The following is a 26,719-nucleotide window of genomic DNA, read 5'->3' as shown; positions in this document are numbered from 1 at the left end:
ATTTAGTGAGCAGTTTGCGCTTAATGCCTAAATTTAACGAGAAAGACCCAGAAACATTTTTTTCGTTGTTTGAGAGACTGGCAGAGTCTAGAGCTTGGCCTGATGCGGATCGGACAGTAATGCTGCAATGTGTTCTGACTGGGAGGGCACAGGAGGCGTACTCCGCGTTGTCCGTAACAAATAGTGTAAGCTATGCCACAGTCAAATCTGCTGTTCTTAAAGCGTACGAGATGGTGCCTGAAGGTTACCGTCAGAGATTCAGGAATGGCAGAAAGGAGGACAAACAGTCATACTTAGAGTTTTCACGTGAACTGGTCAACAACTTCAACCGGTGGCATATGGTTGCAGGTGGGAACACCTGTGAAGGCTTGTGTGATTTGATGCTGTTAGAGCAGTTAAAAAATGCCATTCCGCCTCATATAGCAATGTATATTACCGAACAGCAGGTTAAAACTGTGGCAGAAGCAGCCGCTTTGGCTGACCAGTACATTTTGACACACCGAGACTGGGTACAGCAGGGCGCCCAAATTACGCATGAGGAGAGCGCCGCATCCAGCCATGGTGACGACAGTCGCAGCGCACCACCTTTCAATAGGAATTTTAAAATGGAGGACGGGAAAAGTTGGGCTGCCCGTGACGGTGACAAAACATGTCACTACTGTGGCAAGAAAGGTCACATTAAAGCAGACTGTTATTCACTGAAACAGACAGAAAAAATGGAGGTAAAGTCGGCAGCGGCTGTTGCGCCGGTGTCAGCTGTGTCAAGGTCGGTAAGTTCTCTACATGGGAGCGAGAGGAGTCTCGGCGATGTAGATGAGGCGTATCGACCATTCGTGGAGAGGGGGTTTATCTCTCTTGTGGGGTCCAGTGAAAAAATACCTGTGACAATTCTGCGGGACACGGCTGCAGTGGGCACATACGTGCTTGACTCTGTCCTGCCATTCTCTGCACAATCTGCTACTGGGGGTGACATGTTGAGCCGTGGTATGGGCATGTCCATAATCCCTTCTCCTATACACAAACTCCATCTTGAGTGTAGTCTGGTTCAGGGTGAGGTGGAAGTGGTGTTGCGCACAGCGTTACCGATGGCTGGGGTGGATGTTCTCCTGGGTAACATGCATGCTGGGGGGCGAGTGTGGGCAAATGTGTCGCCACCACCACTTTTGAAGCAGGTGGGTTCTTCTAAGCCTACTAAAGAAGTAATTGCAAATGCTAAAGTGAAAATTAAGCGTCCATTTGGTCGGCGGGCTGAACGTCGGCAGTTCAGACCGGGTGAGCAGGTGTTGGCTCTTTTGCCTTTCCAAACGAAACTTACAGGTCCATATACTGTTGTCAAGCGTATGTCAGAGGTCAGCTACCTCATTGCAACTCCTAATCTTCGGAAAGTTACTCAATGGTGTCATGAAAATCTGTTACGACCTAGCAATGGTCGTGAGTCAGTCACCTTAAGTCCTTCTTCTCAGTCAGTGGCAGTGACTGAGGTAGAGGACACAACCTGTTGGGTCACCTACCCAAGGTCCGGTGTCTAGAGTTGACTAGGGAATTGTTTTGTAACCCAATGTATACAGTATGTCTCTGTGTCTAATACTTGATGTCTTGTGTTTTTTTAGAGACCTGGCGTTGTGGTCCCTGGCCTGTCCTGCTCCTTGACAGCCCTATTGCATGCTGAAGCACCTGGATCCAGCTGTTGAGGGGGAAGGAGAGTCCAGAGGGCTGCAAAGCCAGGGTTCTAAGGAGGTTATTTAACTCCAGTGGTAAAATACGATAAGTTTAAATGTTAAGGTTAAAATTGTGTGATGTCAAATTTATTTGGGTTGTATTGAATTTGGGTTAATACTTTGCTATGTTAAATTATTATTAAATTGGGGAGCCGTGGATCCTAATGGGACCACGACTTTAAGGGGGGAGGTGTGATGCCCCACTCGTGCCTTCTAGGTGAACAGGGTGTGGCGGTCAATGTACTAATGGCTCATTGGAGAGCACCTGGGCCCGGTGCCTCCAGGAAGCTATAAAAGCCAGCCCATGATCATTTCATGCTGAGATCCAGAGGAGAGAGGACTGCTGTCCTCTTCAGCTACTCCCATGCTGTTGTTCAGTTCTATTTGATTATTCTTTTCATCCACACACCCTGCACTACACCATGTTTCACTCATCCACACTTACACCACTGATTTACTGACTCCACACCTCATTCCTTTATTGTTATGCTTTCCTTGTACGTTCTCTCAGTTATCTATAAGTTGCTTATGTTAGTTTAGTAGTCAATAAATACTTTTGTTATATTTTCCGTGGTCTCCCTCCCCGATTATTTGTCGTGGCAAAAGCCAGCCATGACAGAAACAAGAACGGGATGTCGGATTATCGTATGCCTCCCGTGGGTGCCTGCCTGATAGTCACTATCCTTATCCCTGATTGTTTATAACTGAACACTTTCCAGTGTTTCTACAAACAGCTATGCATTTAAAAAGGTATATATATATATATAATATTACATTTAAAGTAGCCAATGATTTTTTTTACCTCTTTTTCTCCCCAGTCGTTATGACAATTAATTCCTCCCCACACTGTGTTGTCACTGCTGTCGTATCCTACTGACTCATCTGCCAGTGAGGAGCCCCCACCAGGAGGATGTAGAGCCTTCGTCCTACTCCTCCCGCCCAACACTCCCCGCTGACAGGTGCCGCCCCCAGCCCGTAGGAGTACGTACAATGACTAGTATCACCCTCCTCCCCGCCCGGCTTCCCTCCCCCAAACACGGGCCATTTGTGTTTGTGTATAGACGCTCGACAAAGCCGGATGCACCACGGTGGATTCGAACCCACAATCTCCGTGGTGGTGGGCAGGGACTTTACCACTGTGCCACCCGAGCGCCATAGCTATGCGTTTTTAAACCAATAGACAAGCCATTACACAAGTTTTGTAATTGAGTTCTCTAAATGAATTCCTCTGATACTTCACAGTGGCAGAACCTGGACCGACACCTGGGAACGGGCACAGAAATGCCCTGATGAGTGATGACATCATGCCCGAGCCTCCTTCAGCCAACCTGTTTTTTACCTTATGCAGACTACCTGGACTACCAGGGCCGGTTCTAGGCTGATCAGCGCTCTAGGCGAGATTCCTTTGCTGCGCCCCCGCACGCATGCGAAGCCGCTCTAGTTGTGGACTACTGTGGCCTGCTGCTGTGCTGCAACTCTTTTTGCACCTTACGTGGACCTAGCGATGCGTTTCCACTCTTGCACCTTTTTGCACTCTTGTTCTGTTCATTAAAAGCCGTTTGCACTGTGAATGTAGTGTTTCTTCCAAGTAGTCAATTTATAATTGTATTAACCAAGGTTATAATAGTTGTCTATGTAAAGTCTCATATACTGCATGTTATGCATTTATTTGTTTGAGTGTCACACATAAGAACCACAGGCAGTTATTGTGCCCATGCATACCTAATTTCACTAGCTACGTTATTGTAGGTCCTCACTCTCAATTAGGAAGTAATGCGAGTAAGATACCTTCATTATACTGCCTATGTCCCTTCCATTGCCCTACGTCAGAACATAATGCCAAGCTAGGTCTTGTAAGATAATGTAAAAATAATGTTATTTGATCAGCCGCTGAAGTTGGGATCAGTCTTGGTATTATTATAATTTAGGCTAGTAGACTTGCAACACTTTGTTTTGCTTTGAGTTGTTTACTTTTTTTTACTCCATGTTGGATTTAAGAACACTATACTGGCTTCCCCAGCTAAGTTATATGGATGAGTAAATATGAAGAGATTTGACCTGTACAGGGACCCTAGGGTTCATGTGGTTAAGTAGAGGTGTGGTCTCTTACTTGTGAAGAACAAGTTGTGAAGAACAAGTTATATTTGATTATACAAACAGGCAGATGGGAGCTGAAGCACTTGGAACAGAGCCGTTTTGCAGCTGCTTTTGTGTGTTGACACTCTGTAATGTAAGTATACTTAGTTTAAATTGGCAATGTATTGTAGCCTTAGTTTGTGAAGGACAGACACAACCAACGACAAAGAGCATTAACAATGGTTATCGATTCCAAACTGGGTTTCCTGAAGGTGCTCCGTGAGAAAATACATTGTATAACGCATGCAGCTGCTACTGGGGATGTGGATTGATCAACAGACCAGGCTACTGTGTTTACTTTGGTGTTTATTGACCACACAGTTTCAAATACTTCAGCAGAAGTCCAAATAACTGTCTGGGTCTGCAGTACAACCTCTAACCCTAACCAGCGTGTAGTAAAACCACTAATCCTAACCAGTGGTGTTGTACAGCACAGCTCTCAGCAGCACCTTCTCTACTGGTGCCTTCCATTCTGTTTGAGCAACAACCTAAATGCGGTTCCAACATGCTACTAAATAGAGCAGAATGTGATTACACACAAATGGAAACACCTGCCATCCAATTAACCCTGGTACTGCATCCACAGCAGAGGCCACACCCCCACTATCACACCCAACCAATCAGAGCCCAGGCCATCTGGTTGATTGACTCTGACAGCTTGTCCCCACCAGGGTTCTTTGGCATCCAGTGGGCAGTGGTGTAAAATAACTAAGTACATGTACTCAAGTACTGTACTTAAGTACAATTTTGAGGTACTTTTACTTTACTGGAGTATTTCCAAGTGTCTATATTTTTACTTTTACTCCACTACATCTCAGAGGCAAATATTGTACTTTTACTCCACTACAATTATTTGAAAACTTTAGTTACTAGTTACTTTGCAGATATAAATGAGTACATTATAAAACATACATCACCCTATTTTCTAAATATATCACATTTGGGAAATGTTCTACATTTAAGTACAGCAATGTATAGCTATGTAAGAGAATGTTCTTAGCAATGTTGTACTTGAATACTTGTGTATTTACCCGAGTATAATCTTATCAGCTTTTTGCACTGCAAAATATATACCTCTATTTTCATATTACTTGACCAGTCATTGTCACTACATCTCCAAGGCAATGAGAACTGTATTTTCAACTGAGAATGTCTTTCTCATAATTGAATAATTCAGATTAAGAACACTACTATGTTTGTTTGGAAATGAGTTACGTTTATGTACATTTACTGGGACTGAACGTACACCCCCACACACTTTTAAGAACACTTGAAAATGTAAGACATTATTCAGGAGTACATTTTTACATTTTAATTTGTAACCAATAATGGCATAGAAAGTTCCCCACAACCAGCATGCTTGCTTCAAGACGTTTAATTTGATCAAGTTCACGTCCCCATAATCAACGTCAATATTGATTAGATTATCTTATCAGTTACCTACATTGCACCCATGATTCTTTAAAGTCATTGCACATTTTACCAAATACTGTCAATGTTATCAGCAATGTTGTATATTAACCCATTAAGACCGGGAACGCATCTGTGTCAGATTTCTTTGGCTATTCAAAATATAGCTCATGAGCTTGTACATCAGTGACTTTTTTTTTTAAATCATGAAAATGTGTGCAAATCTTTACAAATGTCTCCTAAATCCTAATAATTAAAAAAACAAAACTGTATGTTGCTATATCAGTGGCTCTCAAACTTTTTCAAGTCAAGGACCCCAAAAAATATTATGTTTTTGTCCACCGATCCCCATCAAAATATGTTGTTCCAGGGACCCACCAGAGGCAAAGATTTGAGTTAAAAATGTTGTTTAAACAAATATATATTCAAAGCTTTGCACAATATATTCGACATTTTTCTCCAATATATATATTTTTTTTGGGGGGCTTGTTTCTAAAATGTAGATATTTGGTATGATATATTGTTTGATATATTGATATATTTGGGCTTGCTTCCAAGTTCCTTAATGTTTTGATTATTGTTTAAACCAGTAGTAGAGGACCTGGCTAAGATAGGTATGCACTTAAATTAGGAGAGAATATCTCAACTGTTTTTGGCTAATATGACCCCAGGGACCCCAGGAACTGTGACTAATTCTCTATCCGGGACGAAATACCCGAAAATGACCACGCCCTTTTTAAAATGACCATAACCGGTGCACTACTTCCAACATGGCTCTATCTGCTAAACCGTTGGAGCTACAGATTTACTGAGGTGCTCAAAATGTTCAGAATACTTATGTTTAGGGAAACATAGAAAAGTGTAATATTTCTGATTTGATATTTTATGACAGAACAGCTAAAGAAACGCAAACTGCCAACCTATTACAGTTCAGGGCTATAGGAATAATTTTGTGTGAATCATTCCAAAAGCACCTAAATTGATGTAACCCAGGGCATTCACTAATGATTTAGCAAGGGTACCTGACCCAGCTACGCTCTGGGTCATCATTTTGGCCAAATCCAATATGGCCAACACCTGAAAAGGGCTTTTGTTTTTGAACCAGATCAGCTATAAATGCAAACTTGGTGTCTACTTGGTGTTTTACTTACCTTAAGTGAGATGTAGTCACATGTTTTTGGTGTGTTTAATTACCGGTTGGTCTCACCTGTTTTTAGCACTACATAATGAGAGTCTGTTGTTTTGTGTTCATTTAGCCCTGACAAATGAATGAACAAACGAACAAAAGAATGAATGAATTGTATTTGTATATGGCGCTTTTTCAAACATAGTTACAAAGTGCTTTACAGACATGTTAAAAACAGCAAACATCAGCAAGAGAAAAATAGAAATAAGAAAAAATAAAAACATTAAAATAGCATTTGTCGTCGGGTCCGGTTTGTTGTAGGAAGTTGAAATAGTTGATGTTATTTTTGCTGATTTTTGTTGTAGACACATTGAAAATGAACCCGGTTGATGTGGTGTCCTCAAGTTTTACCTGTTTACTTTTAAGTGAGCGTTGTGAGCTTGCAGATCGGCTATTTTCAAATAGCCTATACATAAAATAGGGCTAAAGTGGTTAATGTGTGTTTAATAATAAAATAATTTATATCTGCAAAGTAACTAGTAACTAAAGTTTTCAAATAATTGTAGTAAAAGTACAATATTTGCCTCTGAGATGTAGTGGAGTAGAAGTACAAGCGCTGAAAATGAGAAATACTCCAGTAAAGTAAAAATTCCTCAGAAGTGTACTTAAGTAGCCTACAGTACTTGAGTAAATGTACTTAGTTACTTTACACCACTGGCCATTCAATAGGTTACAATGTTTTACGACAATATTACGTAATGACGTCATGACACAATGACATCAGGATGCAGACATCACATCGTCACACGTCATTTAGAAACTTCTAGAAAATCTACCTGCCCCGCAGCAACCATACCACTGATCGTTAGATTTACCCCCAACACCTGGTCCGCTCCAATGACATCACTGATGATGTCTCCCAGTGTATAAAGTGTTTGGGTTCCTCCCACTTTGGTCTCTGGAACACAAGTTGCAAAAGAGGATGATGAATTTCATTCTATATCATTGGAGGGATATATTAGCTGTGTTTCGTCAATATTTACGCCCATAATAAAGAGAATTCAATACATGCAATCGGAGCATTTGCTATTTTCAGTTCAATGTTGCTCTAAGAAACAGTAATGACAATAGTTTCAAGCACCAGTATTATTAAAAGTTGTGCCAACCAGATTTTCTATACGTTTTTACAGAAGAAGAACTTATAGAAGTTCATAGGTCTTGACCACGTTATTATGAAAGGTACATATTGCACCGGTTCCAGCCGGAGGAGAAGCGGGGCGTCCGGACCGCTGTGTCTGCTGATAGGCGCGTGTCTCTGGGCCGCAGTCGCCGGCTACAAGCCGGTGATCATAATCCACGGACTGTTCGACGGCCTGCGCCAATTCGAGACCTTGCTCGAGTTCATTGAGGACGCCCATCCCGGAACCGACGTGTCGGTCATCGACCTGTTCGATGACCGATTCGGCGGCCTCAGCAGCCTGCAGCCGTTGTGGATGCAGGTGGAAGGATTCAAGAAGGCCGTCGCCCCTATCATGCGGGACGCCCCGGACGGCGTCCACCTGATCTGCTACTCCCAGGGCGGACTCATCTGCAGAGGCATGGTCTCCACGCTCGCGGACCACAACGTCCACTCCTTCGTCTCCCTGGCCTCGCCTCAGGCCGGACAGTACGGCGGCACGGACTACCTGGCCTACGTGTTCCACCGGTTCGTCAAGTCCAACCTGTACCGCCTGTGCTACACCCGGCTGGGCCAGAAGGTGTCCGTCTGCAACTACTGGAACGACCCGCACCAGAGGGACGCGTACATTAGCGGCAGCGACTATCTGGCTCTGCTCGACGGCGAGAGGCCTCACCCCGATGCGGCCGCGTGGAGAGAGAACTTCCTGAAGGTCAGGAAGCTGGTGCTGATCGGAGGTCCGGACGACGGGGTCGTCACGCCCTGGCAGTCCAGTCTGTTCGGCTTTTATGACGACAGCGAGAGCGTGGTCGAGATGCAGCGGCGGGATCTGTACCTGAGAGACGTGTTTGGTCTGAAGACGCTGGCGGAACGAGGCGACCTGGCGGTGTTTTCCGTACCCGGGGTGGAACACGTGTTGTGGCACAAAAACGAGACGGTGTTCCACGCGTGCATGGAGAAGTGGCTGGTGTAGCTGTGGAGCTACGAGAAAACCCAGGATGGGATCTAATAACGGCATGGCTTCATGTGGATCTCCAACTGTGTTGCCAGAGAAACAAGCAACCAGGTCCAGGAAAACAAGCCCAAAAGAAGCGACTATATGGGCCACATGAGCACTTTAAACATGTACATCAGCTATTTGAAAATAGCATATCTACAAGCTCACAACGCGTCGCTATGCGATGCGTTGTGAGCTTGTAGATCCGCTATTTTCAAACAAAATCTTGGGGGGAAATTATGAGAAGCAGACCTGGCAACACTGATCTCCAAGACTTTGTGTCAGATCAGTGGTTCTCAACCTGTGGGTTTTGGGGGGGGGGGGTCCCAGATGACGGTGAGGTGGCGTTTTAAGGACTTTTAAGATCTTTTTAATACCTAAAAAATAAAAAGACAATTACTGCAGCAATAGTAATCAACAAACTGTACTATAAAAACTGGTCAAACATTGGCCAAATTGTGAAATAATGAAAGAAAGAGGCAAAAAAATATTTTGCCTCTTAAATAAGATCTACAATGCGAGGCGTTGTGAGCTTGTAGATCTGCTATTTTCACAATATTTATCTGTGGAACCGAGTCAAACTAAATGTAATGCTTACTACAATTCCAAGTGCTTGTCAGGGTGTTTGACACAACCATAAATAATACGATTATTTTGGGGGGTCCCCAGTTCAAATACGATTATTTTGGGGGGTCCCCAGTTCAAATATGATTCTTTTGGGGGTCGCGGCCTGAAAAGGTTGAGAACCACTGTCATAGATGACTGGCGTTATCTATCACGTATGACTCCAAATTTGGGCACGGTTTCAGCGCGAACACATGGCCATTGACTTCCATTTTAAAATGTAAGTTGTAGTGGCCTATACTACAGGGCAGCATGTCTACAAGGTTTGGTACTGATAGGCTCTATGCACAGCAGCCATACTATCACGTCCTTCACAGGTGTTACCAAGGATACTAATGAAGGCTCTGTTCCATTTAGTGTAGCACAGTGGTTTCCACGACCCCCATAAGTCTGAGAGTGTACAAATGGAACCAAATGGACCCGTAAGGGTCCATTTGGTTCCATTTGTACACTCTCAGACTTATGCTTTTCAAAATCCTTTGAAAAATACCAGATCTACAAGCTCCCTGACTCTGTTTGACCAGAATGGAACAGAGCTTCATTAGTATCATTGGCAACACCTGTGAATGTCTTCACAATATGGCTGCTGTGCATAGAGCCTATTGGCGGGTCTGCCAGGTTGGCTATCCGTACAGACACACAACACAGACACACAGACCCTGTCATACACGGCTAGCCTCCTGCAAAAGCAATGCAGCTACCCCAAATAGTTGGGTTCTATGTTAGCCTATTGGCGGCGTGCATGAACGACATGCTGATCGCTCCGGCCTTTGTGAGAGTAGCTCCGACTGGACAAACACACACAGCGACCCTCTAATAGAACAGTGGTTCTCAACCTGTGGGCTGGGGTCCATTGGTGGGCCGTGAGGGCCCTCCAATTAACTGGCAAAACACAAATAATTTAATCATAATATAACATGGATGTGAAAAAGTAATGTAAAAAAAATTGTGTTTTTTCTTTACACACCCTTGTGATAGGATAGGAACAAGTATACTATGTTGGTTCCATTGATCCAAGCTGGAACACAGTCGATTGACTGGTCATTAAAGTAAATGTCTAGACCAGTGGTTCTCAAAGTGGGGGAAATAGCAGATCTACAAGCTCACAGCATGCTGCGATGCAACACGTTTGAGAGCTTCCTTCCCAATTTCCTCAAATTCAACTGACCACATCAAACACTAAACAGTAAAGTCTAATGTACCAAAAATGACTACCAAGGCATACTGTATACACACAACACATGGTATGCAGTGGTGTAAAGTAACTAAGTACATTTACTTAAGTACTGTACTTAGCAATGTTGAGGTATTTGTACTTTACTTGAGTATTTCCAATTTCCAATACTTTTACTTCTACTCCACTACATCTCAGAGGCAACTATTGCACTTTTACTCCACTACAATTATTTGAAAACTTTAGTTACTAGTTACTTAAGATATCAATTATTATATTATGAAACGTACATTAACCACTTTAGCCCTATTTTATTAGGCTATTTGAAAATAGCCAATCTACAAGCTCACAACATGTCGCATCGCGACGCGTTGTGAGCTTGTAGATCTGCTATTTTCAAATATTTTAGTACTTTTACTTTTGGTACTTCAAGTACATTTTGATGCCAATACTTTTGTACTTTTACTCAAGTAAATGTTTAATTCTGGACTTTTACTTGTAACAGAGTATTTGTTATATTGCAGTATTGGTACTTTTACTTAAGTGAAGAATTTGAGTACTTTTTCCACCACTGAGAGATCTGCTTTGAGCAGATCTCAAAGCAGGCTCTATCATTTGACGAAAGATTTAAATAAAAGATAATAATAATAATTCTTCAATTGTGATTCCGTGTCACAACAACAGTAGTATCCTATATTAAAATTGGGTAACGGCCACCTCACTCTAACATAACCATAAGCAAACCTGATACGCCCATATATAGGCCAGGACCACAGCCACGTCACTCTGACACTCGGACATAACCATAAACAAACACGATACGCCCATGTTTTTAAAGGTGAACTACTATGTAAGGTTCAAAATAAACTCTAGTTTTGGTTAAATTCAGAATTAAACGTCATTTTAGAAAATAATATGTAGGCCTACAAGGTTTGTAAAGTTTAATACATTCATTTAAACAGTTGTGGAAAAGTACTCATATGTTTTACTTAAGTAAAAGTATCAATACTGCAATGTAGAAGTACTCTGTTACAAGTAACCGGAATTATAAATTTACCTGAGTAAAAGTACGAAAGTATTGGTATCCAAATGTACTTAAAGTACCAACTTCATGGCCGGTGTAGCGGTCGCAGGCACCAAGGCTCGGGTTTGAGTCCCGAGCCCGACGGCCTTTGCTGCATGTCCCTCCCATCTCTCTCCCAAGCCTATACTGTCCTATCATTAAAAAGGCATTAAAGCCCAAAAAATACATCTTAAAAGATCAAACAGAACTTCACAATGGCACCACTCTCATCCTTGCTCCTTTTATTTCTGCCGGTCAACTCCTCTCAATGTAAAACAAACAGAAAACCCAGTGTTTCCTGAACTGAATTCACATTTCTTTAGTGCAAGAACATTACAGCTATCATCATACAATGAAACCCTCAATGTTTAGTGTTTAAACCTTTTATAAAGCCAATGGCTCACTACTGCTTTTCGACTGCAGCTTGAGCCCGACACGACACAACACCGCACCAAAATATCTAACGTTTCCGTTATAATAAAGTATCCCTTCGCACTACCCACCTCCCCTCCCCTCCTGGAGGGAATCGACGCCCCTTTCTTCAATACTGGGTCTCTGTAAACACTATGGGAGCATTTATTTGGGCTTGTTTCTAAAGTGTATTTGATTATGTGGGGCTTGTTTCTAAAGTGTATTTGATTATGTGGGGCTTGTTTCCAAATGTTGTTGAAACCAGTGATGGTTAGACATTTTCATGTCAAGGACCCCCAAATTAATTTGTATTTGTCTGCTGAACCTGGCATGTGGGATGGGTGGTATCAAGTCTTATTACTGTACATGGCTTGGTTGAATGCTTGATTCTGATTGGTCAATCACTGAATATAGTGGTGTGTTATTTTTGAATAATGACCGCTGAACTCAATAACAGACCTCTGTCTAATCAAAGACTCAGAGCACCTGCTCATATCAATCTACGTTGCTTGATTTTGTGCCGTATCCAACATGGCAGCCATGTAAACAAACGCACAATGTCATTTACAGCTAAACATCGCTCTCAAGAATGTTTTTGAAAACATTTAAAGTGAGAAATAGACAATGTAGTAACCAAATATTGATTTTATTTTATCAACCCTTTCCCATTGTTTTCTGAGGCGACCGCGTTGCACTGGACGCACCTGGCATAAGATAATGGAATACTTCCATTACCGTAAGCAAAAACAAAGCCTTCATTGTGTTACTTTTGGAGAAAATTCTTAATTTCTTTATTGAGTAGGCGTATAATAAGCGAGATAATAATCCCTTGCATATTCAATAATATTCCACTAATTTGGTGGTATAAGAACTATACTAGTGAAATAATACTGTTGAAATACGTACCGGTAGAATACGTAGCTCCATTGAATGGGAACAGCCTTCCATTTCGACATCCCCCCACTCCGACATTGACTTCTAATTGTCGGAGTGGTGGTACTTTTCCATTTCCATAAACGACCTGCCATTCCGACAGTGTCGGACTGGCAGCATGGCACTTTATTTTTTTTTCATGAGTCCCGCCATTTCGACACGCATCTCTGTGTCTGTCTGTCCGCGCATATAGTCAATAAGATGGTTATTATTATTCATAATTATTCATATTATTATTATAAAGACAAACAGTGCATGACTGACGGACAGAAAGCCTTCTCGAATGATGCCCCGTTGAAATAATATCAAAACGAAATCATATAATGCTTGTATAACGTCCCATGTGTATTGCATTATAATCATTATCATCATAATATTAATCAAATAGACATGTGTGGCACGCGTGTGTCATGCGCAATTACGCGTGACTGCAACCATCATATAACAAATAACATAGCAGGCACAGTGGCAACTGGATCAAATGGATCAAGCTCGCGGCACAGTGCGCCGCACCCGTTATTTTTTACCTAATCAGATGATGAGAGAGAGGTGTGCGCTTCTTATGGTATAAGAACTATACAGCGACTGGACTGACATGACCTTTTAACACTGCCAACTTTCCTACTCATTCCTGTGTGCGACCAACCAACCACACCCCATTTACAGAAGGAATATGCTATATGTCTGTTATTTAGCTGGCCAGTAAACTCCACTTGTCTTGGACGAATGCCATTGAAATAGCCTAAACACCTTATTTAATAGCCTACTGATGAAGCATTTGCCTTCATCAGATAAATACTAATGTTACTGGCCTATTTGAAGAATGAACTGTCCGGACCTGGACCATGACATGTATTTGGGCTGCTGTGCGTAAAATGGATTGTTTAGCTATTTTATGACAATAATAATAATAATTATAATAATGATCATCATCATCATAATAATCATAATTTAATGGCCGCTTGTTCCCCGGCCGCACACAACTCGCTACAAACAAGACAGTCACCGAAACCTACGATCAATGGCATCCATTCATGCCTTGTGCGTCTGTCTACAAACTAAGTGCCTCTGATCCTAATCACCTTTTATGTGTGCGCGAATGGGCCATCAAGTTTGTCTGATCTCCCAGTGGGGAGTTAACGACCGCTGTTGATTCATTGACTGAAGCAATCCACACCTACTAAATTGTTTGTTTTTTTTCCTCGAAAGCAAAGACTCATGGAGAAATCATGATGTCACCTCAATCAGCTCAATCAATCATGATTGAATGGCAGTAGTGTATGGCCACCGTAAGTCCTTCGATCCCAACTCTCTTTGATGTCAAGTGGGCCATCAGGACGTTTGCTCTCCCAGAGGGAGTTAATGAGCGCACATAAGTGTGTGTGCCACGTATGATATGGACTGCACATTATGTTTGATTTGGATGCACCAATTGAGTGATTCACACCTATTTATTTGTTTATTCCTGAAATTATAAGCAGTGCATTTAAGTTGTTTATTGCCTTTTAGTTTACTAGTTATTGAAATGTAATGAATTGTTTCCCTGCTTAACTGTTTATTATATATATATATATATATATATATATATATATATATATATATATATATATATATATATATATATATATATATATATATTATTCGATGCTTTAATTCAGGGGTAGGCCTACTCAACAGGCGGACCGCGGTCCATTTTTTCCCCCCAAAATATTATTTGTAGGTCAGGCCATTAATCTGCGAATTACCGCGACCACGAGTCAGAATTTTCCTTGTATTCATTTCATGCAGCGCTATGCATGTGGACTGACACAGAGGAGAGGAGGGCGGGATGGAGATACGGGGGCAGACAGAGTTTGAGACGAGGGTGAGAAAGATGACACCTCCAATCTTATACAGTGTATGTGAGGACGTAGTTGAACACAGCTGACGAGCTGCGCTATTGATATGCTAAGTAGCCAGGTACTCGCTCGGCGCACGGATCGAGTGGGACGCATTCTTGCATGCACGCTCGTGCACCTCGCGTGCACGCGCGTGCACATCCGTGCATGTGCCTGCGCCTCCCCTGGCCAAATAAGTGGTTGCACGCCGTGCAACCGCGTCCACTGAGCATTGCACCCCTGCCCACAGGTCACGTTATCAATCAGTGGGGGGGACAACACCACAGGGTAATCAGATAGAGAAAAACATCTAATAGATACAGTGTTCAACATTTAGGCCTACATATCCACAAAACAACAGTGAAAAAAACACAAATGGACACTTGATTAATAACATCTATAGAAAACAGAATTTAAATAATCAGGTAGGCTACATTAAACATAGGAAACAACAGTTATAATTAAAGAAAGTGGCTGATTGGGAAGTCCTCATTCATTCCTTTAGGAGACATAGTGTAGGGTGTAGGCGGCCTAAATCCAAAAAGATTCCCGCTGTAGCAGCAATCTAAGATCTCCTCCTCGTCTAGGGCATGTTCAATCCCCTGATATCTGTGAGTGGCCACATTGTGCTTAGCGGACATGAAGTGCATTGCAACTGCATGGGCTCTTTGGATCTTGGTTGCGAATGCTGCTTCTGTGTTCGGAAATGCGTGTCTTTAGCGCCCTGTTGGTCTTACCAACATATCCTCGACCGCATGGGCATTTTAGCAGGTGTTTAACATTTTTGGTTGTGCATGTTATAGTGCCCTTGATATCAAAACGTTTCCCCCCGTTAGTGGGTGCGTAAACCTTTCGGTGAAATGACATTGCGCAACGGGCGCATCTGTAATTGCCTTCGGGGATTTGAGTCAAAAAAGACGATTCTGGCATTTTGGGGATGATATCCGATTTGACAACTGATTGTCTTATATTAGGAGGATGTTTATAGACAACTCTGGGCATGTCCTTGAAAGTAGTGGCCAATTTTGGGTCACTACTGAGGATATACCAATTGTTCTTTTTGTGTGCGTTCAAACTCCTTACCAAGGGCTGAATATTGTACAATGCATAAGGGACCGTTACTTAGGGAGGCGTCCCGTTTGGACTGTATAGGGTCATATCATACAGGAAAATAAACTAGAGAGTTCACAGAATAAATACAAATTTGAATACAGTATTATTTGACAGACATGGCTATAGCCAACATGTTACTGATTATTTGGAATGATATATTATTGCAGCTGCAATATTGATTGTAATGGATTCATAAAACTCTGGAGAGGAAAAGGGCGCGCACACAGTGCACCATGCGTAATGGAGCGAGGGAGGGAGTGTTATGGGCTGTTTTTCCAACAATTTATAATACATCTGCAGCATTTCATTCATAGTCTAATGTTAAAGTCCGTTGTTACTCACGCCATGGCCCTCTCAGAAGCATTGCAGGTCAAATCCAAGACATATTGTAGTAGGCTACAGTCAATATAGTCTAATAGGCTGCTTTTAAATCTACAATAAAATGACAACGGATTGTCCCCTCTCCTGTTTGTCGTTCTGTGATGAGTTTTACTTTTTTCATAATATCAACCATTAAGCACAGTCAGCTGGCTGGTGTCAATTATCTTTCTATACTCAATGACAGCTGACGGAGGAGACTCAGGAGAGTAGCCTAGACCTCAAAACAATAAAATAACCAAATAAATATATACCGGGCAATTATATCAATGAGAGAGCGAGAACGAGAGAGAGAGAGAGGCTGTAGGCCTATATAGGCTATAGCCTATATAGGCCTACATGAGAGAACATTAAACGACAACTAGTACAGTGAGTGTGCCCAGTCCAACCACAACAGCACTACAACTACAAGGGACATTCCAATATAAACTTAAGTTGCAGCGGGGATATCATTATGCGGTATGCTACATTAGAGGCAGTTGTGCATCATTGATCAAATAAGCAACACATTTAATATAAGCCCAGATGATTCCAGCCAGGAGGAAAGAACGGGAGAGTAGGAGAGAGGAGAGTGAGAGAAAATGGGAGAGAGAGAAGGTACCAAAAGCTTTTTCTTTTCTTTCTTTTTTTTGCGTGTTTGCGCAGCCCGCACCATCCCGCACTGCGATAATTGCCTCTGAAATCTTGACTCTCCCGCTCGCCGTCCCCGCTCGCAGTCCAACCCGCGGGCTACGGGTCAGCCCGTTCATAACTAGTGCCTAGGAACACCTCGGTATTTGGCGCAGGGTGGATGGAGGCCCCAACGGAGGTCTCACCCTTGGCCAAAGTCAAGTCGGAATGGTGGGTCGTTTGAAAACTATGGAAAGTGCCTCCACTCCGACAGTTAGAATATGTCGAAATGGTGACATGTCGAAATGGCGACATGTCGAATTGCCGACATGTCGGGATGGCGACATGTCGAATTGCCGACATGTAACCCCATTGAATCAGTCTTATGTTTGATTTTTTTACTTGCAGAGAAGTGGTGTAAAGTAACAAAGTACATTTACTCAAGTACTGTTTTGAGGTATTTTTTTTACTTTACTGGAGTATTTCCAGTTTTCAGTACCTCTACTCCACTACATCTCAGAGGCAAATATTGTACTTTTACTCCACTACAATTATTTAAAAACTTTAGTTACTAGTTACTTTTTAGACACACTAACCACTTCAGCCCACTTCGGCCAGATCAACAAGCTCACAAATGTGTCGCGATGCGAGGCATTGTGAGCTTGCAGATCGGCTGTTTTCAACATTTTGACTTATGAAATGGAACATTCTGCATAATGAGTACTTTTACCTTTTGATACCAATACTTTTGTACTTTTTACTCAAGTCAATTTTGAATTCCGGACTTTCACAGAGTATTTCTACATCTACATTGCAGTATTGATTTTTTTACCTAAGAAATGTGAGTACTTTTTTCCACCACTGTTGCAGAGAGAGAAGTAGAAACACATCAGTGACACAACAACAGCAGTGCAGCCATGTGTGTACCTCATCACGTCCAGGGATCGTCGGTTTGGAGCGTCTACAAGGAGACCCGGGGGCTTAATGACGCTAATCGTGACATTTTAATTGGTGGAGGTGGCATGTTCCATTACAGGGCGGGGGTCGGCCCACGGCCCTGCTTGGCCACGTCAAAGCTGTCCTCAACATGAGGGTGGCGGGACGGGACGGGACGGGACGGCCGAAAAGGGGGGACGGGATACTGACACCCCAAATACCTGCTGGAGTCACGACTGTCATGTCAGACGTTGTCAAATTACTCCCAATAAACTTCCCCATTAGTTCAGCTGGGTTATGCGTTTCACCCGAGGTGTGTGTGTGTGTGTGTGTGTGTGTGTGTGTGTGTGTGTGTGTGTGTGTGTGTGTGCGCGCGCGTGCGTGCGCAAGCTCTCTCAGTCCAATCCACAGTCATCAGCAGTGTATTCTTATAGCATTGGGAGGATATTGAAGACTGTTTTGCTTTTTTTCGCTGTATAAGTGATTTAATTTCGGAAACCCAAAATAGACCCGTCTCTGTCTGGCTACTGGACACATTTTCGCCACCCCCTCTCTCTTGTCTCTCAGGCGGTGTGGTGTCAGCTAAGCTCATGCCACAAATGTCGATGGATTGAAAACGTATAAAAGGTCACGAGGATCACCGTGGAGGATCACTGCAGTCGACTCCGAGTCTTCCCTGTGTCACCCATCGCTGTACAAGAGAAACACACACAAGAGGTGAGTTTTGAAGGAAGGACGCGTTAAGCCAGCCATACAGCCAGCCAGCCAGCCATGCACCGGGGACCACTGGCAGCAGCATCAGGCTCTGACACCTCGCAGGAAATGTGTTTTTTTATATATGGCTTCTGAAAGATGACTTCAGAAAGATCCGGTGCGAAGAACGGGTTTGGTTTCTGCTTTATGGGGAGACAGGCAGTGGTGGACAAAGTACTCAAATGTTTTACTTTAAGTAAAAGTATCAATACAGCAATGTAGAAGTACTCTAAAAGTCCAGAATTCAAAATTTACTTGAGTAAAAGTACACAAGTATTGGTATCAAAATGTACTTAAAGTACCAAAAGTAAAAGTACTAAAATATTTTAAAATAGCAGATCTACAAGCTCACAACCATGCGACGCGTTGTGAGCTTGTAGATCGGCTATTTTCAAATAGCCGAGGTATAAAATAAGGCTAAAGCTGTTCATTTATGTTTTAATAATATCATAATTGATATATGAAAAGTAACTAGCATTTAAAGTTTTCTAATAATTGTAGTGGAGTAAAATACTTGCCTCTGAGATGTAGTGAGTAGTGATGTAGTGATTTAGTGAGGGAGTAGAAGTAAAAGTATTGGAAATTGGAAATACTCAAGTAAAGTACAAATACCTAAAATTTGTACTCAAGTAAATGTACTTAGTTACTTTCCACCACTGGAGACAGGCAGGGATTTACGAGGAGGAGGAATGGATCACAGGAGGGAGGTATAGCCGGGCGACAGCGCAGTGCCCCGACATTAAACAGTAAACCCGAACCAAACCCGCACCCTAACCCTAACCGCACGCGAATGCCACATAGTCGGAGAAAAGGTCTGTCGGATTAACGCATGCCTCCCGGTATAGCCGCCGCAGGGAAAGTCGCGCCTGTCTCAGCTTCTCCAATGGGACTTTGGAATGACATGCCATATAAAATACAGTAGGCTGTATAGTTTTCACATAGCTCTATAAAGTGGATTGATTTGTGTTTATTGTTATGGGCTTGAAATGCAATCGTTTATTAGAAACATCACTGGCAACATTTTAAAGCGCAAGAATTATTCATAAATGTTTGAAGGCAATTATTGTGGAAGTGATGCCTTAAACAGACTAAGTTAATAGATGGCGATGATGATGCATTTAAGTATATTAACATAATGAATTTGAAATGAAAAAAATAATAATTGTAAGTAGCCTCGTAATTGGTAAGACTCCAGAATGTGCAAATTAGGCTACAGCCTAATTTACAGCCTCTATAATTGTCCCTTTCCTCAGATAACAATGGCCTTCTCCGGTGTCCTTACTGATGCAGCCATCACTGCAGCCCTGGACGGATGCAAAGGTATACCTGAGTTAATCCTTCATTTACCAAACGATCCTCACATCATGTGTTAGCTTAGCATTCTTAGGGTATACGATATCTGCTGCGTAACCGGTGGGTCATGTGCGTCATTTCAGCCGCTGATTCGTTCAACCACAAGAAGTTCTTTGCCGCCGTGGGTCTGACGGGCAAGACGGATGCTGACGTGAAGAACGTTTTCTCCATCATCGACCAGGACGCCAGCGGCTTTCTTGAGGAGGACGAGCTCAAGTAATGCACCCTTTTTCTAAACGGACACGACAAAACGCACCATTCTTGCGCACCGCTTGCCGACCAGGACCGATATTCAAGCTGTCGGCTTGAAGATCGGTCCTTGTCGGCAAGCTACAGTGTGGTTAAAAATACGCACAGTATCCCATGAGCAATGTCGTGCGTAAAGTGAGTAACAATAAAGGGAGTCGATGTTATAACATGAGAATTGCGCTTGAAGATCAGTTCTTGTTGGCAAGTGACAGCCGAACAGTGCAGTTCAAAAGGATATAGGATAGGTGGGCACTAGGGACATCTGAGCACCTCGATGTAAAATTGGCTATTTTGTCTCGTTAAAATATTTAATATTAGAAAAATGGTCTTAAGTAATGTAAAGTATACATGATGTGAACATGGTACACCATTATCAGGCTTAATTTTTTCATTCAACTTCTTGTTTATGCCCCAAAATGACTGGATATATAGGTTTTGTAGCAATCTCTAGCAATTGTAGAAATATTAGACCTTCATTGTCGAATGTTTAAGCATGTTCCAATCATGTATACTTTACTTTAAAACATTTTCCAAATATATTTCCAAATATTTTCACGTTTAAAAAAAAAATAGCCAGTTTAACACTGAGGTGCCCGCTCTTCCTTGGTGCCCACCTATCCTGTTACCGTTCAAAATATTCCGTGACCGTATCCCGTGCGTAACATGGGAATTGCACATAACTCAACTGCTTGTTTTGACTCTATATCGTGTTTCACCTATTTGTTGTCGTTTTTCCGTGTGCCCTCCAGGCTGTTCCTGCTGAATTTCAACAAAGGTGCACGTGCTCTCACCGACGCCGAGACCAAGACCTTCCTCAAAGCCGGAGACGCCGACGGCGATGGCAAAATCAGCATTGATGGTACGGTTCTTTCTTCTCAAACTTCCACATGTCACGGAACACCTCAAATGTACTGTTTCTACTTTAAGCCATGTACAAAAGTGTTGATATCCAAATGTAAAATGTCTAAAAGTATTTTGAAAATAGCAGATCTACAAGCTAACAATGCGTCGCGACACATTGTGAGATTTTAGATCGGCTATTTTTTAATGGCCGAAATGTATATAGGGCTGAAGAGTTAGGAGGTTTTGTTCATCATTGATAAGAACAGCTGAGAACACCTCCAAGCTCACAATGAGGTTGGAGGTCAAAAGGGGGTGGAGCCTGGAGTCAGCAAAACCAGCTAACTCCACCGCCCTTTGGTGGAGTTAGCTGGTTTAGCAGAAAGTTTGAGGATCCAATGGAGTTAGCTGGTGTTATCAGAATCGCTTTTTAATTTTGTTTTTACCAACTCACAGACGTAAAGGGTGTTCAAGAGCACTGATTTATGGAAAGAAAAGCAAAAGCGTCAAAATGGAGGTAGCTGGTTTCTGCCCGACAGCAATGAAATGGTGACCGATAACGTTGTGTTTTGCTTGTTTGCAGAGTTCACTGCGATGGTGAAGGCATAAACCCCTCGACCTGCTCTGATGGAACAACACTCTGCTCACGGCATGACCTCCATTTTCATCTGAATATGAAATGATTTGTATACATATAGATACGCTTCTCCTATGCAACACATCGACCGTCCATGATGATGATTGTGAATTGTTGTGTTCATGTCTTAAAATAATGACTTTTGCTTACTGTAAAGAAAATAATGTATCATGCACTTTCCAGGAACAGACGATACAAAAAAAGAATAAATATTATTTTGCTACGGTTTTATTGGAGTTTTTCCCCCCATGCACGACACACACTCACTCACTCACTCACACACACACACACACACACACACACACACACACACACACACACACACACACACACACACACACACACACACACACACACACACACACACACACACACACACACACACACACAAGGTATCGGCTTTACTGTGCCCGAGACTGTGCCAGAGAGAGCGAGAGAGGGAGAGAGAGATCAAGTGGTTTCTTCCTGTTAATTCAGACATTTGGTGCCAATTACATGAAAATGGAAAGACAAATAGCATGGGGGTGTTTATGCTCATCAGTCCATATTAGTCCACTTAATATGCCCATAATTGAAACAAGTCTTTAGAAGGCGTCCATGCGAGACGAGATCGCACAGCTATTGTCTGGTCTGACTATATCAAACCCAGGGTTGCATTGGTCATGGGACGGCCTAACACGCTGAGCAACAACCTTTTTGAACAGGAGCACGCGCAGGCACATGCATAGATTTAAAACAACTTTAAATTCACACCTCAACAAAGTTAACAAAGGCTGCCGACAGCCGGTTGTCACACCAGCATGAGTTAACATAGGATTAACATAGGAATGAGCCTAGAAGCACATCAATTGTCCATTGTGTGACCTGTAGTGTAGGTGTTAAGCGACATGCGCGATACGTCATTGAAATAGAGTGCAACCACTTTCCAATTCACCAATGCAACACTGATCAAACCTAATCTCTCAAGAACAGATTCCGAGCTCCAAGGACCCCTGGGGTCCCCGGACCACACTTTGAGAACCACTGGCCTATTTAAACATTTAAATGAATGTATTAAACTTTTCAAACCTTGTAGCTACAAATTATTTTCCAAAATGTAAAATGACGTTTAATTCTGAATTGAACCAAAACTAGAGTTTATTTAGAATGTTACATCGTAGTTCACCTTTAAAAACACAACTTCATGCCCTGGATGACGGCTGCTGGCGTAGCGGTCCAGGCGCCAAGGCTCAACCCGACGGCCTTTGCTGCATGTCACTCCCCAGCTCTCTCCCCATTTCCTGTCAGCCTACTGTCCTATGAATAAAAGGGCAGAAAAGCCCAAAAATAAATCTTAAAAACTAACAGAACTTCTCAATGGCACCACTCTCATCCTTGCCTCTTCATTTCTGTCGGTCATCTCCTCTCAATGTAAAACAAACAGAAAACCCAGTGTTTCCTGAACATTTCTAAGCCAATGGCTTACTAAACTCTTCATTTTGTGACTTGCATAAGATGTCCACTAGAGAACGCCATTGTCTTCAGGATACAGCCTCGACTCAGCGTTTACATGGCTTTAGTCTCTGAAGGCAAAAGACAGCATGTGAGCAAAAGTGTTCTATTCTGTCTGTCTCTCTGCCCGTCTGTCTGTTATACTGAGGCAACCTGGGAAACCATAGTAAAAAAAAAAGAAGGAAAAAACAGCGCCTTCTGCTGTATTTCTCCTTTGAACTTGACTCTGGGGGGACCTCCCAATAGAATGTGGATAACGGGATGTTGGCCGCTAGGTCCGCCCTCAGCCCTCCACTTGCGGTCCACGTGTCTTTTTTTACATTCCTAACTATACACGTTATAGAGTACAGAAGTCCTGACGTCACTCGTTCATCCCCAGGTTCGTAAAGTAATTTCGCTGTGGAGAATAACATTGGGTCATCATAGAATCGTCTCATATAAGAATTGTGGTTAAAAAATAGACAAACTGTCTCTGCGATATTGTCAGGGAGGAGGTTCTGTATCGTTTATGATAGTCAGTCACTTATATTTGATACAGTCTGTTTCTGGCGAAAATGTAACTAATTCGGCGGAAGTAACATTATCGTTTTCTCTCCGTCAGTTGATGCTTCATATCCATAAGAGTCAAAGCGCCAGGGCATTTGTTTATTTTTGGAACACAGTTCTTATTTGACGCAATATTAAATATGTCTATGGGGATTCAGAATGGGGGTGGAAAACTGCGAACCAGGTAGACAAACCTAGGATGTGTAAATTACGTCAGACTTCGGTGCTCTATAACAGGAGCTCCCAACAGCTCTGAATCTGTCTTGAGAGATTAAAGGGGATTTTGCCCCACGGTTTTCTTACCTTTTCTATGATGTTATGTTATCCTAGGATGAATGGTACAGTAGAAAACATAACTCCATCCCGGGGTCCGCCACAGCTAAAAACGCACGCCTATGGCCCTTGAAAGATTTCAATCTTTAGATTTCAATCTCGCCTAGCGAGACTTCCGGTGGGGCACATTCAAGACAATCACGTTGCATACTGTTCTGTCACTATGAACATCAGATCTCACCAAAAAAAATGAAACAAAAAAATCTATTAAAATACATGATATAGCACAAGGACCATAGGCGCGCGTTTTTAGCTGTGGCGGACCCGGGATGGAGTTATGAAATGTTTCTACTGTACCACTCGTCCTAGGATATCATAACATCATAGAAAAGGTAAGAAAACCGGGGGGGCGGGCAAAATTCCCCTATGCATCCATGTCTATAATGCTTTATAATCTGTTGGCAACACTGTACAATTAAAATTATAAGAACTGATGAATACTGAGATAAATACTCAATGATTAATAATAATAATTTAAAAAATGGGCTTCATAAAGGGTTACCAATATCTCAAAATCTGCATGCAGCCTGCATGAAGAACCTGCTACCTGCTACACACCCCATGAAGCCTTGATTTCATGGATTTATTTTTGTTTTTGTGGCATTCCTAAGACAATAATTTGATGACCGTGTGTATTTCCGTCAGGAGACACAAATAATCTACTTTGTGTCTCCTACCGGATACATTAACCGGTAGGAGACGGGAATCAAATTATTAGCTTAGGAATGCGACAAAAACAAAAAAGAATCCATGGATACAAGGTGAACTCCTCCTTTAAGGCGAGAACAATGGGATCTATTATTGCATTACAACTTTCCAGGAATACAAAGCCAAGGATTCCCCATCGATGATGTCACTGGTAGACGGGTTTCTGAACTGTCTACAGCCCTCCTCTGAGACACAGACTGATTAGGAAAAAAATGTATCATGAGCCTTAGTGAGGACCTATTATATGAAGATAGGTTGAAAATGGGTGAAGTCGTCCTTTAAGTAAGTAGCTATACTGCAATGTAGAAATACTGTGTTACAAGAAAAGTCCGGAATTATAAATTTACTTGAGTAAAAGTACAAAAGTATTGGTATCAAAATATACTTAAAGTACAAGTAAAAGTACTCATTATGCAGAATGTCCCATTTCACAGTTTTCAAATAATTGTAGTGGAGTAAAAGTATAATATTTGTGTTAGATGTAGTGGAGTAGAAGTACAAGTACAGAAAATTGGAAATACTCAAGCAAAGTAAAAAATACCTCAGAATTGTACTTAAGTACAGTACTTGAGTGAATGCACTTAGTTACTTTACACCTGTTGTGTAGTAAGTCAACACTACACTGTAGCTGTTAAAGCATGACTTCAGTATAGGCTCTATACTGAAGTCCTATACTGAATCACCCATTTTATCACCCATTTTCAACCTATCTTCATATAATAGGTCCTCACTAAGGCTCATGATATAATGATACATTTTTTTAATAACCAGCAATATTATCACTTCCTTAACCAATGATACTAATGAAGGCTCTGTTCCATTTAGTGTAGCACAGTGGTTTCCATGCCCCCCATAACTCTGAGAGTGTACAAATGGAACCAAATGGAAGTTACACACCTGTAAGGGCCCATTTGGAAGCCCATGAGGGTCCCTGGACCCCAACTGTAGACCCACTGGTGTTTCCAGTGAGCCAACATGCACAATATCAGCTGACTCTGTTTGACCAGAATGGAACAGAGCCTTCATTAGTATCATTGGTAACACCTGTGAATGTCTTCATAATATGGCTGCTGTGAATAGAGCCTATTGGAAATAATGCACGCATTTACAGTGCATGTTTATTTCTATTTTTCCCACTTTGAAAATACCTGTACGATCCAAAGTGAATAGAAGAGTACGTACAAGAATGTCTACTTTGATCAGAGTGTCACTGTTCTCTCTACAACTACAGTATGGACATTCTGGACTTGACAGATAGCAGATCTACAAGCTCACAACGCCGCACGTCTACAACGCATTGTGGGCTTTTAGATCTACTATTTTGGGCACAAAACAACTATGACGCAACGTGATCCTAAGATACCAAGGATACGAGGCTGACGTCACACCTTCCAGCGGAAGGGTTTTACTGCGCGACCTTTTTACTCAACAAAATGTAAAATGTTTTTGTTAGTTTTTTCCACTGGCAAGAACGTCGCGACCCAACACCTTTTCCCCAGTGACGTCATTTCTGTAGCGCGATACTTTTACGTGTTTTTTTTGTCTTGTTGTGAATCAAAATATTACGCACACTTCCTGATTGATCATGACGTCACTGTCTCATCCTTGGCGTCTTTCAACCCAAGTCACGGCAGGGCAGGGGATCCAGGAAGCGACAACAAACGTCAGATTGCCATCTCATCCAGCCAATCACAACTAGAGGTGCGCACACAGGCCCCGCCTTCCTTCAAACACCCACCAATGGTCGACCAGGGACTGTGTGCTAAGGCTTCCGCCTTTTGAAGGGGGGAGGGACTGTGTTGCAGCCAGTGTTGCCACGTCTGCTTATTATAAGCGACGTTGGGCTTGTTTTACTGTAACATCGCATCACTAGTTTTACTGTAAAGTTGCTTGTAAATATTGGTAGTTGCTGGGTGCGTTTTTTTGTCCTTGTTTCTTTAGTGCATTTGCTTATTTGGGTTCTAATGTTGTTTTTTCATGTCAAGGACCCCCAGATTAACATGTATTTGTCCGTGGAACTTTATCTGAAAATGTTTTGTGCCAAGTTTATATTATCACATTTTCAAAGCTGGCTCATGTAGCCTAGTCGCCTCTTTTTGTTTTCATAGACCCGGTTGGTTGCTTGCT

General features: G+C 42.3%; 3 protein-coding genes across 3 annotated transcripts in view; 2 read left to right on the top strand and 1 right to left on the bottom strand.

Annotated features, from left to right (window-relative positions):
- LOC311056925 (parvalbumin beta-like) overlaps nt 1–26,719 on the bottom strand; it is a 523,075-nt gene that overhangs the window by 342,076 nt on the left and 154,280 nt on the right. The window lies entirely within an intron of this gene.
- Nucleotides 7,623–8,540, top strand: LOC311056706 (lysosomal thioesterase PPT2-A-like; the record flags this gene model as incomplete). The annotated part of the gene is made up of 1 exon (XM_084073513.1): nt 7,623–8,540. One exon carries the CDS (start codon nt 7,623–7,625, stop codon nt 8,538–8,540), a length of 918 nt encoding a protein of 305 aa, XP_083929639.1.
- On the top strand, nt 18,391–21,486 carry LOC311056705 (parvalbumin beta-like; the record flags this gene model as incomplete). Its single annotated transcript, XM_084073512.1, has 5 exons — nt 18,391–18,399; nt 19,689–19,755; nt 19,872–20,004; nt 20,787–20,896; nt 21,461–21,486. The coding sequence occupies exons 2-5, from the start codon at nt 19,695–19,697 to the stop codon at nt 21,484–21,486; spliced, it is 330 nt and encodes a 109-aa protein (XP_083929638.1). The 5' UTR covers nt 18,391–18,399; nt 19,689–19,694.

This window comes from Gymnoscopelus microlampas (assembly GCF_963454915.1).
Source record: "Gymnoscopelus microlampas genome assembly, chromosome: 12".
In the NCBI taxonomy this organism is placed as follows: Eukaryota; Metazoa; Chordata; class Actinopteri; order Myctophiformes; family Myctophidae; genus Gymnoscopelus; species Gymnoscopelus microlampas.
This window is presented reverse-complemented; position numbering and strand designations above follow the sequence as displayed.